This window comes from Rutidosis leptorrhynchoides, chromosome 2 (assembly GCF_046630445.1).
Source record: "Rutidosis leptorrhynchoides isolate AG116_Rl617_1_P2 chromosome 2, CSIRO_AGI_Rlap_v1, whole genome shotgun sequence".
NCBI classification, from domain to species: domain Eukaryota; kingdom Viridiplantae; phylum Streptophyta; class Magnoliopsida; order Asterales; family Asteraceae; genus Rutidosis; species Rutidosis leptorrhynchoides.
The window spans coordinates 460,248,335-460,268,423 of NC_092334.1; the positions used below are offsets into that span (position 1 = coordinate 460,248,335).

General features: G+C 34.3%; 1 protein-coding gene and 1 non-coding gene across 2 annotated transcripts; one reads left to right on the forward strand and one right to left on the reverse strand.

The window, feature by feature from the left end:
* The first annotated feature begins 16,437 nt into the window (after positions 1 to 16,437).
* LOC139895474 (U5 spliceosomal RNA) lies at positions 16,438 to 16,557 on the forward strand. The gene has a single exon (XR_011775914.1). It is a non-coding gene; the product is annotated as a U5 spliceosomal RNA (small nuclear RNA).
* Positions 16,558 to 16,756: 199 nt separating this feature from the next.
* Positions 16,757 to 19,086, reverse strand: LOC139892531 (adenylate kinase 4-like). Its single transcript, XM_071875644.1, has 6 exons — positions 18,813 to 19,086; positions 17,855 to 18,000; positions 17,633 to 17,752; positions 17,387 to 17,554; positions 17,130 to 17,219; positions 16,757 to 16,930 (listed from the first exon to the last, which is right to left on the reverse strand). The coding sequence occupies exons 1-6, from the start codon at positions 18,922 to 18,924 to the stop codon at positions 16,835 to 16,837; spliced, it is 732 nt and encodes a 243-aa protein (XP_071731745.1). The 5' UTR covers positions 18,925 to 19,086; the 3' UTR covers positions 16,757 to 16,834.
* Between the last annotated feature and the right edge of the window lie 1,003 nt (positions 19,087 to 20,089).

The window sequence follows — 20,089 nt, forward strand, 5'->3', positions numbered from 1 at the left end:
ATTGTATATTAGCTACTAAGTATGAACTTAACGGGTAGGTACTACCCGAATTTAAACTTATAAAACGCTAATATGAAGAAAAAGCTTTTATAAATGAGTTCATATTATGCTACGAAATACTATTAACCACTCTTAATATTCTGTATGATTAACTTGTTCTATTTGACTATTTTGAAGGAAATGGCACCGACTACTCGACACACCGTGAATATGAATGAAGAGGAATTCCGTACTTTTCTAGCTTCAAACATAGCCGCAGTACATGCTACACTACATACCAACAATAACCTTGGATCTGGCAGTACAGGAAATCGTGTAGGATGCACCTACAAAGAATTCACTGCCTGCAAACCTTTGGAATTTGATGGAACCGAAGGACCGATCGGATTGAAATGGTGGACCGAGAAGGTCGAATCGGTGTTTGCCATAAGTAAGTGTACTGAAGAGGACAAAGTGAAGTACGCTACGCATACCTTCACAAGTTTTGCATTAACATGGTGGAATACCTATCTAGAGCAAGTGGGACAAGATGATGCATACGCACTACCGTGGTCAGCATTCAAGCACTTGATGAACGAGAAGTACCGTCCCAGAACCGAGGTCAATAAGCTCAAGACAGAACTTAGAGGGTTACGAACCCAAGGATTTGATATTACCACGTACGAAAGACGATTCACAGAATTGTGCCTATTGTGTCCGGGAGCATTCGAAGATGAGGAAGAGAAGATCGACGCGTTTGTGAAAGGATTACCGGAAAGAATCCAAGAAGATATAAGTTCACACGAGCCCGCCTCCATACAACAGGCATGTAGAATGGCTCACAAACTAGTGAACCAGATTGAAGAAAGAATTAAAGAACAGACTGCTGAAGAGGCCAATGTGAAGCAAGTCAAAAGAAAGTGGGAGGAAAACGGTGATAAGAATCACCAATACAACAACAACAGCAATTACAACAATAATCGCAACAATTATCCCAACAATCGCAACATCAATAGCAACTACAACAAACGGCCCAACAACAACAACAACAACAACAACAACAACAACAGCAACTACAACAATCATCCCAACAACAATAATAACCGCAACAACAACAACAATCAGAAGCAGCTATGCCAAAGGTGTGAAAAGTATCACTCGGGGTTCTGCACCAAATTTTGCAACAAGTGTAAAAGAAATGGTCATAGCGCGGCGAAGTGTGAGGTCTACGGACCAGGGGTTAATAGAACGAAAGGAACAAATGGTGTCGGAACGAGTAATGGCGGAGCAAGTAGTGTCGGAGCAAGTTATGCCAATGTAGTTTGTTATAAATGTGGAAAACCGGGCCACATTATTAGAAATTGCCCGAACCAAGAGAACACGAATGGACAAGGCCGCGGAAGAGTTTTCAATATTAATGCGGCAGAGGCACAGGAAGACCCAGAGCTTGTTACGGGTACGTTTCTTATTGACAATAAATCTGCTTACGTTTTATTTGATTCGGGTGCGGATAGAAGCTATATGAGTAGAGATTTTTGTGCTAAATTAAGTTGTCCATTGACGCCTTTGGATAGTAAATTTTTACTCGAATTAGCAAATGGTAAATTAATTTCAGCAGATAATATATGTCGGAATCGAGAAATTAAACTGGTTAGCGAAACATTTAAGATTGATTTGATACCAGTAGAGTTAGGGAGTTTTGATGTGATAATCGGTATGGACTGGTTGAAAGAAGTGAAAGCAGAGATCGTTTGTTACAAAAATGCAATTCGCATTATACGAGAAAAAGGAAAACCCTTAATGGTGTACGGAGAAAAGGGCAACACGAAGCTACATATTATTAGTAATTTGAAGGCACAAAAACTAATAAGAAAAGGTTGCTATGTTGTTCTAGCACACGTCGAGAAAGTACAAACTGAAGAAAAGAGCATCAATGATGTTCCCATTGCAAAAGAATTTCCCGATGTATTTCCGAAAGAATTACCGGGATTACCCCCACAGCGATCCGTTGAATTTCAAATAGATCTTGTACCAGGAGCTGCACCAATAGCTCGTGCTCCTTACAGACTCGCACCCAGCGAGATGAAAGAACTGCAAAGCCAATTACAAGAACTTTTAGAGCGTGGTTTCATTCGACCAAGCACATCACCGTGGGGAGCTCCTGTTTTGTTTGTCAAGAAGAAAGATGGTACATTCAGGTTGTGTATCGACTACCGAGAGTTGAACAAACTTACCATCAAGAACCGCTACCCACTACCGAGAATTGACGACTTATTTGATCAACTACAAGGCTCGTCTGTTTATTCAAAGATTGACTTACGTTCCGGGTATCATCAAATGCGGGTGAAAGAAGATGATATTCCAAAGACTGCTTTCAGAACACGTTACGGTCATTACGAGTTTATGGTCATGCCGTTTGGTTTAACTAATGCACCAGCTGTGTTCATGGACCTTATGAACCGAGTGTGTGGACCATACCTTGACAAGTTTGTCATTGTTTTCATTGATGACATACTTATTTACTCAAAGAATGACCAAGAACACGGTGAACATTTGAGAAAGGTGTTAGAAGTATTGAGGAAGGAAGAATTGTACGCTAAGTTTTCAAAGTGTGCATTTTGGTTGGAAGAAGTTCAATTCCTCGGTCACATAGTGAACAAAGAAGGTATTAAGGTGGATCCGGCAAAGATAGAAACTGTTGAAAAGTGGGAAACCCCGAAAACTCCGAAACACATACGCCAGTTTTTAGGACTAGCTGGTTACTACAGAAGGTTCATCCAAGACTTTTCCAGAATAGCAAAACCCTTGACTGCATTAACGCATAAAGGGAAGAAATTTGAATGGAATGATGAACAAGAGAAAGCGTTTCAGTTATTGAAGAAAAATCTAACTACGGCACCTATATTGTCATTGCCTGAAGGGAATGATGATTTTGTGATTTATTGTGACGCATCAAAGCAAGGTCTCGGTTGTGTATTAATGCAACGAACGAAGGTGATTGCTTATGCGTCTAGACAATTGAAGATTCATGAACAAAATTATACGACGCATGATTTGGAATTAGGCGCGGTTGTTTTTGCATTAAAGACTTGGAGGCACTACTTATATGGGGTCAAAAGTATTATATATACCGACCACAAAAGTCTTCAACACATATTTAATCAGAAACAACTGAATATGAGGCAGCGTAGGTGGATTGAATTATTGAATGATTACGACTTTGAGATTCGTTACCACCCGGGGAAGGCAAATGTGGTAGCCGATGCCTTGAGCAGGAAGGACAGAGAACCCATTCGAGTAAAATCTATGAATATAATGATTCATAATAACCTTACTACTCAAATAAAGGAGGCGCAACAAGGAGTTTTAAAAGAGGGAAATTTAAAGGATGAAATACCCAAAGGATCGAAGAAACATCTTAATATTCGGGAAGACGGAACCCGATATAGGGCTGAAAGGATTTGGGTACCAAAATTTGGAGATATGAGAGAAATGGTACTTAGAGAAGCTCATAAAACCAGATACTCAATACATCCTGGAACGGGGAAGATGTACAAGGATCTCAGGAAATATTTTTGGTGGCCGGGTATGAAAGCCGATGTTGCTAAATACGTAGGAGAATGTTTGACGTGTTCTAAGGTCAAAGCTGAGCATCAGAAACCATCAGGTCTACTTCAACAACCCGAAATCCCGGAATGGAAATGGGAAAACATTACCATGGATTTCATCACTAAATTGCCAAGGACTGCAAGTGGTTTTGATACTATTTGGGTAATAGTTGATCGTCTCACCAAATCAGCACATTTCCTGCCAATAAGAGAAGATGACAAGATGGAGAAGTTAGCACGACTGTATTTGAAGGAAGTCGTCTCCAGACATGGAATACCAATCTCTATTATCTCTGATAGGGATGGCAGATTTATTTCAAGATTCTGGCAGACATTACAGCAAGCATTAGGAACTCGTCTAGACATGAGTACTGCCTATCATCCACAAACTGATGGGCAGAGCGAAAGGACGATACAAACGCTTGAAGACATGCTACGAGCATGTGTTATTGATTTCAGAAACAGTTGGGATCGACATCTACCATTAGCAGAATTTTCCTACAACAACAGCTACCATTCAAGCATTGAGATGGCGCCGTTTGAAGCACTTTATGGTAGAAAGTGCAGGTCTCCGATTTGCTGGAGTGAAGTGGGGGATAGACAGATTACGGGTCCGGAGATTATACAAGAAACTACCGAGAAGATCATCCAAATTCAACAACGGTTGAAAACCGCCCAAACTCGACAAAAGAGCTACGCTGACATTAAAAGAAAAGATATAGAATTTGAAATTGGAGAGATGGTCATGCTTAAAGTTGCACCTTGGAAAGGCGTTGTTCGATTTGGTAAACGAGGGAAATTAAATCCAAGGTATATTGGACCATTCAAGATTATTGATCGTGTCGGACCAGTAGCTTACCGACTTGAGTTACCTCAACAACTCGCGGCTGTACATAACACTTTCCACGTCTCGAATTTGAAGAAATGTTTTGCTAAAGAAGATCTCACTATTCCGTTAGATGAAATCCAAATCAACGAAAAACTCCAATTCATCGAAGAACCCGTCGAAATAATGGATCGTGAGGTTAAAAGACTTAAGCAAAACAAGATACCAATTGTTAAGGTTCGATGGAATGCTCGTAGAGGACCCGAGTTCACCTGGGAGCATGAAGATCAGATGAAGAAGAAATACCCGCATCTATTTCCAGAAGATTCTTCAACACCTTCAACAGCTTAAAATTTTGGGACGAAATTTATTTAACGGGTAGGTACTGTAGTGACCCGAACTTTTCCATGTTTATATATATTAATTGAGATTGATATTTACATGATTAAATGTTTCCAACATGTTAAGCAATCAAACTTGTTAAGACTTGATTAATTGAAATATGTTTCATATAGACAATTGACCACCCAAGTTGACCGGCGATTCACGAACGTTAAAACTTGTAAAAACGACATGACGATATATATATGGATATACATATGGTTAACATGAGATTATGATAAGTAAGTATCTCCATAAGTATATTAACAATGAGTTATATACATATAAACAAGACTACTAACTTAAGGATTTCGAAACGAGACATATATGTAACGATTATCGTTGTAACGACATTTAAATGTATATATATCATATTAAGATATATTAATATATCATAATATCATGATAATATAATAATTTAACATCTCATTAGATATAATAAACAATGGGTTAACAACATTAATTGAGATCGTTAACTTAAAGGTTTCAAAACAACACTTACATGTAACGACTAACAATGACTTAACGACTCAGTTAAAATGTATATACATGTAGTGTATTTAGATGTATTAAAATACTTTTGGAAGACTTCAAGACATATATCAAAACACTCATACTTAACGAAAATAGTTACAGTTACTTTTCCATTCTTTTCTTTCATCAAGAATTCTAGTCGTATTCTTACCCGTATTATACACAGCTTCAAAACGTACTTACTATGAGTATATACTAATAGGAACTAGCATGGGATTCCACTCTTGATTATGTCATGTATGACTAATCAATTTTAACTTCTACCATGAGCTAGTCAACTAACTAGAACTCCTTTTAACCCCACTCACCACTCACCAATTACCACTCATCATTCACTCCATTTCACTTCCAATTCTCTTTCTAATTCTCTCTCAACACACACACACAATTATGAACGTATTTTTCCAGTAGTTAATCATCATCTTCATCAAAAATCACTTCAAGAATCAAGCTATAATCATCATAGGAAGAACACTTCAAGAACACTTCAAAAATCCCTTCAAGTTTACTAATTTACTTCCAAGCTTTCTAATCCATTCCAAGTAATCATCTAAGATCAAGAAACCTTTGAAATATACAGTAGGTTATCTTTCTTATTCAAGGTAATATTCATATTCAAACTTTGATTCAATTTCTATAACTATAAACTATCTTAATTCGAGTAAAAATCTTACTTGAACTTGTTTTTGTGTCATGATCCTACTTCAAGAACTTTCAAGCCATCCAAGATCCTTTGAAGCTAGATCATTTCTTGTCACTTCCAGTAGGTTTACCTACTAAACTTGAGGTAGTAATGATGTTCATAACATCATTCGATTCATATATATAAAACTATCTTATTCGAAGGTTTAAACTCGTAATCACTAGAACATAGTTTAGTTAATTCTAAACTTGTTCGCAAACAAAAGTTAATCCTTCTAACTTGACTTTTAAAATTAACTACACACATGTTCTATATCTATATGATATGCTAACTTAATGATTTAAAACCTGGAAACACGAAAAATACCGTAAAACCGGATTTACGCCGTCGTAGTAACACCGCGGGCTGTTTTGGGTTAGTTAATTAAAAACTATGATAAACTTTGATTTAAAAGTTGTTATTCTGATAAAATTATTTTTATTATGAACATGAAACTATATCCAAAAATTATGGTTAAACTCAAAGTGGAAGTATGTTTTCTAAAATGGTCATCTAGACGTCGTTCTTTCGACTGAAATGACTACCTTTACAAAAACGACTTGTAACTTATTTTTCCGACTATAAACCTATACTTTTATGTTTAGATTCATAAAATAGAGTTCAATATGAAACCATAGCAATTTGATTCACTCAAAACGAATTTAAAATGAAGAAGTTATGGGTAAAACAAGATTGGATAATTTTTCTCATTTTAGCTACGTGAAAATTGGTAACAAATCTATTCCAACCATAACTTAATCAACTTGTATTGTATATTATGTAATCTTGAGATACCATAGACACGTATACAATGTTTCGACCTATCATGTCGACACATCTATATATATTTCGGAACAACCATAGACACTCTATATGTGAATGTTGGAGTTAGCTATACAGGGTTGAGGTTGATTCCAAAATATATATAGTTTGAGTTGTGATCAATACTGAGATACGTATACACTGGGTCGTGGATTGATTCAAGATAATATTTATCGATTTATTTCTGTATATCTAACTGTGGACAACTAGTTGTAGGTTACTAACGAGGACAGCTGACTTAATAAACTTAAAACATCAAAATATATTAAAAGTGTTGTAAATATATTTTAAACATACTTTGATATATATGTATATATTGTTATAGGTTCATGAATCAACCAGTGGCCAAGTCTTACTTCCCGACGAAGTAAAAATCTGTGAAAGTGAGTTATAGTCCCACTTTTAAAATCTAATATTTTTGGGATGAGAATACATGCAGGTTTTATAAATGATTTACAAAATAGACACAAGTACGTGAAACTACATTCTATGGTTGAATTATCGAAATCGAATATGCCCCTTTTTATTAAGTCTGGTAATCTAAGAATTAGGGAACAGACACCCTAATTGACGCGAATCCTAAAGATAGATCTATTGGGCCTAACAAACCCCATCCAAAGTACCGGATGCTTTAGTACTTCGAAATTTATATCATATCCGAAGGGTGTCCCGGAATGATGGGGATATTCTTATATATATGCATCTTGTTAATGTCGGTTACCAGGTGTTCACCATATGAATGATTTTTATCTCTATGTATGGGATGTGTATTGAAATATGAAATCTTGTGGTCTATTGTTACGATTTGATATATATATAGGTTAAACCTATAACTCACCAACATTTTTGTTGACATTTAAAGCATGTTTATTCTCAGGTGAATACTAAGAGCTTCCGCTGTTGCATACTAAAATAAGGACAAGATTTGGAGTCCATGTTTGTATGATATTGTGTAAAAATTGCATTCAAGAAACTGATTTCGATGTAACATATTTGTATTGTAAACCATTATGTAATGGTCGTGTGTAAACAGGATATTTTAGATTATCATTATTTGATAATCTACGTAAAGCTTTTTAAACCTTTATTTATGAAATAAAGGTTATGCTTTGTTTTAAAAATGAATGCAGTCTTTGAAAAACGTCTCATATAGAGGTCAAAACCTCGCAACGAAATCAATTAATATGGAACGTTTTTAATCAATAAGAACGGGACATTTCAGAATCCCACTCAAGCTCCGAAAGCAGTGTGACTGGAATGGATCAACCAATCAGCCATCATCTATTCTGGATGAATTGGTGATGGGTTCGTAGCCTCCTTAATCATTGGAGACAAGAAGAAGGCGATCCTTTCCATCCACAACATTGCCCTCTTGGCGAAGAACCTGAAGCACTTACCGGCGAACCTGTCCGAAACACCATTTTTTCTCTCATTTCCAGAGTATCTCGTCACGATTATATACTACACCAAATTCTAGATCTTATTTATCCGCTCGTCCGAACCAACAATCACCCCGGTGTAATAGAAGAAGTCAACGAGCTTCGCGCTCGGGTAGTGGCTTTGGAGAATATGTTGCAGAGGTTACAAACACCAGCAGCAGCACCCGCAGCATAACCAGTACCACCATCATTAACGCTAATAGTACCATTACCACCCCAACCACAACTGCGTCATAAACCTCAACTTTACAATCTGTCCCACGAGCACCAATGTCATACGCTCTGTAGATACCAAAGAATACCAACAACAACAAACGATGAAGTATTGATTCATAATTTCATTGAAGAAACATTATGCGACGATTATGTAGTCTCTAAAGTCTTAGAAATTATCTACTCTAGCCCTAACCATAAATCAGATGAGTGAACCAAAATGATAGGAGGAAGAGTAGAAACCCTGACAAGAATGGTGCGTGATTTACTTGTTTTACCAACAGCATCAGCAGTATCATTATCATCACCAGCATAGTCACTGCCATCAGCATTGTCAGAATTAGCAGCACCTATAACATCACAAGCTCCGTCAGTTCAAAAATCACCGTGGACATCATTACTAATCAACAACGCGTATAATGAAGTATTGATCACAGTAGTGAAATACTCTGTGAAGATTATGTAATCTCTAATGTTAGAGATTATTCATTTCTAACTCCAGCCTAAGATCAAATGAACTTAATTTAGTATTAATTCATCAAATCTGTATTACATCTGAAGAAAATATACACATGTATATTTTCATAAAGACTGTAATAAATTTTTTTTGTACAAAATATTAATTGTGAATTTTTTTTTAACGGGTAGGTAATACTCAAGAGATATATAAAATTCACAATTAATATGTTACATTCTTCGAATCTGATTCAGCAATCATCAACTATACTCACTATTGTCATAACAATATACATTCTTTTATAGAAATCAAAATAACCATACTCATTCAAATTCAATTACATATTCTGATTTTGAAATCGCAAAATTTAATTCGAGATATAGCCAAAAATCATCACTCTTAAATCCTTACATCTTGCAAAGCTATACTTTGACTTCAAAACTATGTTAGAACATCATAGGTATATTAACGATTACAATCTCTGTCCAAACCCTTCAAAATTCCTGAAGACGCTTCAAATAATGAACAATCGAGATGATGATCCAACCACATGTTACCCACAGTATACACCTGAAAAACTCTCGAAACTAAAGTCATAGTTTAACACGTATCCGTGTCAGACTATTTGGCATTTATTAGCAAAAATGACCTTTCAATTCCTTACCAAAGTAGACAGTTGTGTCACAGCTCCACAAGTCAACTTCGACTTTTCAATTAAAACGGTCTTATTATAATCTCGATATATACGATGCCCTTTCGCCATCGTTACCAGAGAACCGTTTATGTCCCACCACATTAGCAATAAACTTACCAACAATTTCACTGATCTTTGATTTTCAGAAAAATCGATATATTCATTAGAACCCTATCATATACTCATCCGCACTTTGTAACAAGAATTGCCATACCAATTATTGAGAATCAGTAATCAGTATTTTGAAATCTTGCAGCATGTCTACATCAACAGTTATATATACATATAACGTCTACCTCCAAGACTTACATACTTCGAATGTGAAGTTTCTGAAAAATGCCTAAACTGCGAACTAGTTCTCGAAATTTTAAAAAATGCTGATGAAGCAGCAGAAACTGTCAACGATCTTAACAGTAAAAAGTTTGATGATAAAAAATAGTGTGTTGGCAAAACTCATAAAAAGAGAAGGTTTGGAACTGGAAAATGGATTGAGCAAAGTATGAAGGAGGCTGTGGACAAATCACAAAGACTAAACCTGCCTTCAAAGAATCCAAATGATTCAGTATCGTCATTATCAAATACCTTGCTCCTGACTCTAAACCCTTGTGGATAATATTCTTCATCATCCTCTTATCTTAAATATTCTAAGATATCATCATATCTTTCATTATAAATATCCTCCATATTTTTGAAGATATTTTCATAACTATTCTTAACTGAAATCTTTTATCTCTTCGCGATATCAGTGATACATTATAAAGGAAACTGTATTAGTTTCTAAATTCTGAAAAATTCGAATTTAAATTATGAATGTTTTTGAAGTAGTGTTGGGAACTGAAGCATGAGTTAGTATAATATAATGACACTTGATCAACGTGATTATATTACAGTAAGTCATGCTGAGTTTCTAATGGAACGTGATGATTCACAGATTATAACGTCATCATGTGCCATGTTACACGACTCTTACATTCTACCTAATCTCCAAACATATTGAGAACATATTATTTCTGATAATTCTATATTTTCTCTTGAATTTTTGGTAATTTGACAAATCAAGATCGTGCCATTTCAATTTTACTCTTAGAACATTAACTATGTTCATTCCGAAATTCATATCTACGAAATCTGGACCATTATATACGGTGCTTAATCGCAAGAAGAGGAAATGAAAGAATGAAGCTCTGAAATAGAAATGGGAGTATAAATCGCAGCAAATAGAATGGAGCATTAACTGTAGATGACAACGATTATAGAAGACAGAAGCAGGGACTTGTAAATATAAGGGAAGATATAAAGCCCAATGACAACCCGAAAATTATAAACCATATATATCGATGCATATAGCAATATAAAGATACGGGAGAACTAAAAACATTATAAAACTAAGAGTATAGTAGAAGTAAATAGATTCTTCCGGTGGCAGATGAAAAAGAAGAACGACAGATATGAAAGTGAGGAGTATATCAAGAATCAGCACTGGATGGAGCATATTGACAAATACTTTAAAATATGAGTTGAGGGAGAAAGAATAGAAGGTGTGAGTTGTAAGGAAACGAAGATGGTGGATTTATAGTAAAGTACCAGACAGAACAATCTGGACAGATCATCGCATTTAACCAAAGAGGATTCTAATTTCCTTAATTATCGAAGAACCCAAATCTTATGACGAAGATTTCCTCTAAATCTGAAAATCAACCGTGACTACGTCACTGGTTAAAACGAATATGCATTTATTCATTTCACTCTTTTTTGATAGCTTCACTTATACTCTTCGCGTAATCAAATTGTTTTATCTATATTACTCAATGATTATAAAACTCTATTTATCAACTCATATTCGTCATGAAAACATTTTTATGGTTAGACATGACGATCTCGATCAAATTTCGGGACGAAATTTATTTAACGGGTAGGTACTGTAACGACCCGGATTTTTCCGATCATTTTATACCTATGAGATTAATATTTACATAAATTAAACCTTACCAACATGATAAGCAATCCAAATTGTTGAGACTTGTGTTTTTGAAAAGAGTTTTACACAACGTTTGACCGTCCAATATGACCGATGATATCACGAACTATATAACATACGATAATTATACGTTTGTGTATATATATGTATTTATATATATTTAACATGATTTAAGGATGGTTTAACATCTCATTGTGTACTAATTACAATGAGTTATAAGTATATTTTGAAACTACTAACTTAAGTTTTCAAAACGATAACTATACGTAACGTTCTTTGACTTAAAACTTATAATGTTTATACATGTATCGTATAGATATGTATTTAATCACTTTTAAATAGCTTTTATACATAAAATAATATAAGTATATTTACAAAAGATAGCTATATTTGAATTCTCGTTCCGTTTCCTCAAGATTTCTATACGTATATCTAGGGTATATGTACCCGTATCATACCCAGCTTCTATACGTATTTACTATTGGTATATACACATCAAATCAACATCCTAATCAACATTATTTCTGCCCTAGATATGAGGTAACTAGGATTTGTCAAGTAGCATGAATTATTAGTAAGAAAACAAAACTAGAAATCCTTTTCTTTCTTTATAAACTAAAAACGTTTTTATGAATGAACACCATTTCTTCACTCCATTTTCTCATACCTACACCCTCATTTCTCTCTCAAAATACTCCTAACTTCATACTTGATCATCTCCAAGCATTTTCCCCATCATTTAGCTTCAATTACAAGCCTTAAACGCCATAAGAAAACTCTTTCAAGAACATATCAAAATAACCACCCATTTGAAGAAGTATACTTCCAACCTTTTGATCTAACTCCACCACTCTTTGATTCCAAGATTTTTTCTTATCTCTTACAGTAACTTTGTCCAAGTAACTTGAGGTAGTAACCTTGTTCATAATTTTATTCGATTCATATTTATATAGCTATCTTATTTTATGTTGTAAAATTTCAACAACAAGAACATAGTTTGAATGATTTCAAACTTGTTTGCAAACTAAATAGATCCTTCTAACTTAACTTGTAAAACACTTCAAGACCTGTAATATATCATAATGATATGCTAACTTAACAAGATATAACTTGGTTTTACAAAGAACATCTTAAAAACTGAATCTACATCGTCGGAGTGCAACCGGGGGCTGTTTTGGGTTGGATAATTAAAAATCATCTTGAACTTTGAATTGGAAGTTCATGTTCTAGAAAAATGATATTTCTTATGAATATGTTAACACATAAAAATTTCATGGTTTAACTCAAAGTGTAAGTATTTTTAGAAAAATGATCATTAAATGTTGTTTTTATGATGGAAAATGATCACTTTCATAAGTTTCATCAAAGTTTTACTTATAACCTGTGATTTCGAATACAAACTAAGGTATTTTCAGTTCATATTCTTAAAATTTGACTCGATCCAAGGAAGTGGCAAGTTGAACCAACAAAAACGGAGTTGTAATGAAGAAACTACGACTAAAACAAGATTGGGTATCCGAAGCTAGTTTAGCTACGAAAATATTTGGAGAAAAAGTAAATTAATCATATCTTTTCTAATTAATATAATATTATATATATATATATAATTACTTATGATTTGATTTTATATATTTCAGGACCACCCGTAAACAACACGAGAAGATTAATCATAAAACCTCATGATTGTACGCAACACGTCATTTGACAACACGGTACTTTATGTACGCAACACGTCATTTGACAACATGGTACCATGGGTCGAGATTAATTCTGATCAATACGAATACGATAGGGTTTTTATTTATTTTATTGAGCAACTAATTGAGGACCACTAACATCGGACTGCTAACTACGGACTAAGAAAACATTAAAAGTATTATAAGTACATATATATATATATATATATATATATATATATATATATATATATATATATATATAACGATTACTTGAAAAGAAAATATGTTGATATATTATATATATGGTTAGGTTCGTGATATCTATCGAAGACCAAGTCGTGTTAAATACCTTCAAGGCAAAAGTGAGTTTCATTACTCCCTTTTTATATATATTTTTGGGCTGAGAATACATGCACTGTTTTATAACTGTTTTACGAAATGGACACAAGTACTAAAAACATATTCTACGTTGAGTTGTACCACTTTGCATATTTTTCCCTAATAGCTTGGTAACTACCATTTACATGCGGTATTGTAAACGCGAATCCTGTTGATAGATCTATCGAGCCTGACAACCTCAACCGGACTGGACGGCCAGTATTCAACGGTTGCACAGTACTTCATTTTCAGTGACTACACTTGGTACAGTGTAGTGAGATTTCATAATAAAGGGAATATGCGACGTTGATTAAATGTTAAGTATGGTTACCAAGTGCTCAACCACTTAGAATATTTTTATTAAAACGTTTATGTATATGAAATCTTGTGGTCTATTACTATTACGAAAATGATTGATTATGATAAACTAATGAACTCACCAACCTTTTGGTTGACACTTTAAAGCATGTTTATTCTCAGGTATTAAAGAAATCTTCCGCTGTGCATTAGCTCATTTTAAGGATATTACTTGGAGTCATTCATGACCTACTTTGAAAGACGTTGCATTCGAGTCGTTGAGTTCATCAAGATTAATATTAAGTCAATTATAGTTGGATGTAATATGAAATGGTATGCATGCCGTCAATTTTTGATGTAAAAAAAGTTTGTCTTTTAAAAACGAATGCAATGTTTGTAAAACGTATCATATAGAGGTTAAATACCTCGCGATGTAATCACCTCTTGTGAATCGTTTATAATGTATATGAACGGGTCCTTTCAAAGATATTTTCATTTATGCATGAGTTTTTGTTTTAATTTGTTTAATTCTCATGAAACGAATTGCACTAAATTGGGGAGGATTGTTGGAAATTTAGTGTAATTGAGGGATTTAATCTACACTTGTAAATGGGTTAGGAGGTACGGAGTGTACACCCATTAAGTGATAGATTACCCGGACCCGAAAGTGGTTTTCCATCATCACAAATTTGAGTAATTACGTAAGTATTATTCCTGCACCCACTTTTGCTGTTAAAAAGTTGGTGAAACATCTCTATCGTGGAGTAGGTGAAACATCTCCATCGTGGAGTTAGTGAAACATCTCCATCGTGGAGTTAGTGAAACATCTCTATCGTGAAGTTAGTGAAACATCTCTATCGTGAAGTAGGTGAAACATCTCCATCATAGAATAATACTTGTTTTTGGGTGCCTATAAATATGGACTATCATTCATGAGAATAAATACACACAAACACCTTAATACTCTTATGCAAAAGAGTTCTTGTTTACTGCCAATAACAAGAACTAATCTCTGTCTTATCCCAAAGTGATATTCGTGTAACCCAGGCAATAAGGGTCGAATAATTACTTTCGGAAAGTGATACCACGATTCAGTGATTTATCCGGCTATCGATTATTTTACCCTACACGAAAATTTCAATAAAACCTCCAACATACATGACTTGTTATACTTGCATATTTGACACTCACTTTTTTTACTTATATGTTATATTACATTATATTGTTACATGCTTTATTTACCTATACATATCGTATTGGAGTATACATTATTCGTGGTAAAGTTTCTATTTTATCAACTTTACTTGTATATTTTTGCTGCACATATCGGAATTCATGGTTCTTTCTGGTCGGAGGTCCCTAGGAAGCAGCCTCTCTGCTCTACAGAATAGGGAGGGACGACTTTCTCTACCTGGGGACCGATAGGTATCCGCGGGTGGAGGAATGACTTCCCTTTTACTTTAGGGTAGAAGAAAGGACTGTCTACATCTAACCTTCCCATACTCCACTTTAGTGGAATTGGGTATTGTTGTTGTTGTTGTACAGTTTAACTTGAAATGTAGCCCTCCACTAATTTATTAATATGAGACTACTTTCGTAAACTAACAAATGAAATAAAAAAGACTTGTGAATCAAAATTGTTGAACATTTTAAAGTAATAACTGGTACAAGAAAAGTTTTGTGGTTATATGCTTAAACATAACTTGAACTTTAAATTACAGGCACACAGGCTACCATGAATTCAAAGAAGTCGAAGTCGGTTTCATACAAGTGCTTAAATTCAGCTGTGTCAGCATAATAATATAGCAGGGATGGCAAACCAGGAAAAGAATTTCAACCAACTCAAGTGAAAAAGGGTCGATTTCGGTTAAATAGCATTTGAAATCATGTACAATAGTTTATATGACGTATGGTTTCTTTTTGGCTTCAAGTGCAAGGCGTCATCTTGACGAGTTTCTTTCTTCCATCTTCTTCGTCTCCCACACGTTGGAAGAAGTTACTACATATAAAGTTTAACATCTTTTCTTGGTGGCTTATTTTAGACTGTATTCATACTCGTCTAAATCTCTCTCTATGGGCTTGAAATGACCTCTGTGACTATATGCCCTGTTTGCTTGTTTGGTGTTTAGTCTAGAGATCATTTATTGTTGGATTGCCATAATTCCAAATCTATTTGGCGCCCGATTCAAAGCATCACATGCCCGATTTGTTTGTTTATAGGCGAGTTATTTCCTAGGACGGAAGATTGGACGGGTCGAAAAGGATTCTATTCAAACAGTATGGTGAATTTGATACTTTAGTATTGATGTTATTTTTGGGCCACAATGTATTATAAGATGTATTATGTATTATTGACCCATTGAGAAAAGAAGAAGGGTGCTGGGTTTGTCCCACATTGGCTGGTGAGTATAAAGAGATAGAGAGGAAGTCTGTATATAATAAACCCATCTGCAAGTTTAAAAAACCACGCAGCCATGCAATGAGCACAAAGCGAACTATTCTTTCGCCTTTTACTAAAGAATACCGTGTGCTCGTTGTATATAGTGGCATACGCCTATTTTTGTAGAGTTCCTTTTTTAATTAAAAGGACTCCAACCAATTCTTTAGTTCAAAGTTTGAAGTTTCAAAAAGTCAGTTTCAATTAAATGATCACCATGAAAGCAGGAACTAGTACTAGGTAGATAGTTCTGTTGTTTGAAATTAAAATAACTTGTAGCACTTGGGGAGTAATTACTTCAAAGAAGTTGATATCATACATACATACATTAATACATTAAATTATGCTGGCAAAATACAACTGGAATAACAGGGAAATTATCAAATTGTAATTCTGAATATGAAGTTAGTATCATGTTCACTCTGCCTTACTAGAGCACCTTCTTGATTTCAGCAGTTACCTCATGTGGTGGTTTATCTGCATGAAGATTTTCTAAAATACTCTTCTTCCTATAGTAATCGATAACCTGTACACCACAATCAAATTAAGCAGTTTCAGCATAATAATTTCGAAGGGATCGCAAACTAGGAAAGTAATTTCCACAACTCGCGTGGAAAAGGGTCAATTTGGGTTAAAAATCATTTGTAATCATGTAGAATATTTTATTTGAAGTATGGGCTTAAACATAATTAAATTATAAAGTACAATAATTAAAGGAAACATACCGGCTCAGTCTGTTGGTGGAACGCCTGCAACCTTGACTTCAAAACGTCTGGTGTGTCATCTTTACGTTGGATTAAAGTTTCACCCGTGACCTTCACAAAGTTTGACAACCAAGTAAGGATGACTTCTGATGTGGATACTCCATTTTATAATTTGGGTCGTCTTTTATCTCAAACGGGTTAAACCAAATTCTTATTATAATAGCATGTCTAATTATTATAATTGGTTCCTTAGGAGGAACATAATTCAAAAATCTTACATCATCAATGCCAGGAACCTTAGGAGGAGCATACTTTGAATGGTAAGTCCGACCGCTAGCAGGATGGATCCAACGACCCGTAATTCTCTCTTCTAAGATTGCATCATCAATTGCAAAGTTTAGCACTTTGTCAACTTTAACGCCTTTTCTTTCAAGCATCTCATCAAGCTGACACATAAGCACGCGTGTTCAAGATTATTATGTAAGATAGAAATTAGATGAATCGATTGTTTAAACCGATAATACCTTTTGCGCTTGAACCACGGTCCTTGGGAACCCATCAAGAATAAAACCTTTTTTACATGAAGGCTTCTCCAAGGCTTCATTAATCATCCCAACAACTAAATTATCAGGAACAAGTTGTCCCTAAACAGTAACACGAATCATATGGTAAGTACAATGATTGTTTTATATTAAAAAAAAAAAAAAAAAAAAAAGAACTGCATGAAGCAGATTGAGAATATATACCTTTTCCATAGCTTTTTTGGCTTCAAGTCCAACAGGAGTTTTTTTGGCAACGGCAGCCCTTAGCATATCGCCAGGCGCCAAGTGGCACAAACAGAACTCTTCTTTGATAATTGGTGATTGGGTACCTTTTCCTGATCCAGGTGGCCCTGCAGTAATTTTAAGTGATGTATCATTCAATTTGAGATGATATGATAAAACAGTCTTCAGTGAACCATACATATACATATGTATAATATGTGACTCTAAAGTAGAGGTGTAAATTAACTTAGCTACTCGAGTTTGACTTGTTAAATACTTGATTCAAGCAAAACGAGCTTAAACAAGCTCGAGACTTAGCTAAAACATATTTTTGAAATATAAACAAGTCGATCTCAAGGCGAGATAATGTCAAACAAGCCAAGCTCGGTTCGATCTCTTTGACTTTTAAATGAGCCGAGCTCGACAGTAGTTGAGCTCGACTCATCTTGTTTACTCCTACCTTGAAAGTATGGGCTGATCTAATGTGGCAGACCAAACTGTCCCATTAATATATGAAGCGGGTTTGGAAGATTCACTAGTTGTTGATTTGTTTTTCTGTTATCTGTGGTTGGTTTGTTTTGATTAGGTCTGTTGTCGTTCGTTTGGTGTTTGGTTTTTTGCTTGCTTCAAGCGTCGATGTCTTGTTTGCGCCTGAAGCTTGTATTGCGGTTTTTAAATGTTTAAAAATACGTATAAATTTGACGGTATTAATTATTTATTTATTTTTTTTAACTTATGCCCCTCAAAAGTATGAAAATAGCAAAATGATAGAGTATTTTTGCCCCCACTCTCTGAATTTTCTAGCTAGCTCCGGCACTACTCTAAAGTCTATAATAGTCTGGTTCAACGAATGATTTAATTACAGAGTTTGAATTCTGATACTCAAACATTCAATACCTAAAAAAAATCATCATACGAATAAAAATGTTCGTAATAATACCGATAAGAATGAGACGTTTGTCAGGTTTAGTGGCGCACTTCATACGACGAAGAAGTTCCGTCATTAAATCTTGTGACGGAACATCCTCCAAAAAGTTTTCTGCCGTCTCCATCACAGACCGTCACTAATTTGGCTTTTATTATCAAAATCAAAGTGATTAATAATAATGCGATTATTTGATTTCGCATACAATATTTTGCTTCCGTCGACTTTTATAGGAAGGAAGGGATTGGAACTCCCTGGAATCTCCTGATCATCATTTATTTGTGTAAAAGAAATCTAGTATTCCTTGCTTCATGCTTTAATCTTTGGTAACTTTTTTATTTTTATAATATAATTAATTTAAGTTAATTTAAAAACATTGATTTAACATTACTATATCGATTTTAACTAGTTGAAAGTATCTATTCTATTCTATAGTTTCTATTAAAATGCTAAAATAATGATGTCAACTATTTCCTTTTATAAAAAAATCAAAAAATAAAAGAAAATTTTTTAAAGTATCTTAAGATGTCATAAACACTAATTAATTTTATTTAAAAATTTTAAACTCATAATTAAATTAAAAAAATTGTACTCTTATCTGTTCCAAATAACATGAAGCCCTAAAAACCCTATCGATTATAGGCAGACCAAATCTTCACGTTGAATCCCATAAATCATCTGCAACTCATTTTTTTCCAAATCCAAATAAACCCTAAAAAAATCCAAACAATCAAGAATGCTTTCAATTCTTGAAAATATTAATATTTCCGTTGGAAGTCTCCAACTTCTAAATTTTGCACCGCCCCAAATAAAGCATCTTTTTCACATCATCTTCTCACATTCATATTCATAGCAGTGATTTAGGATATTTTCCCAATGTTATCTCCATTAACAAGAATTCAAAAATAAGTTAGTATAGATTTTTACCTCTGTGTATTTTCACCATTGTTTATTTTGAAAATTCAATTGCACGCTTACCTTTCGCGATATCTTTTAATCTTTGGGGACATCATCACGACTTCTTTCGGGTAAATAAATCTTCTAAGTTTTGTGTTTTATCAACGTTATTTGATTAATTAGTTCTAAGTGTACGCTAACGTCTTTTATTTTTTGTTTAGATTGTGTTAAAAGTTGTTTTCCCCTTTATGTTAAATATAACTTTTATCTTTTTATGTTTGTTGGTTTCGATATTAGATATGGTTTTTTAGCTGCAATGATTTTTTTAATGTTAGAGCTAATATTCAGATTAGATTAAAAGATGTGAGATTTACAAAAAAGTTCTTTAATGGCAG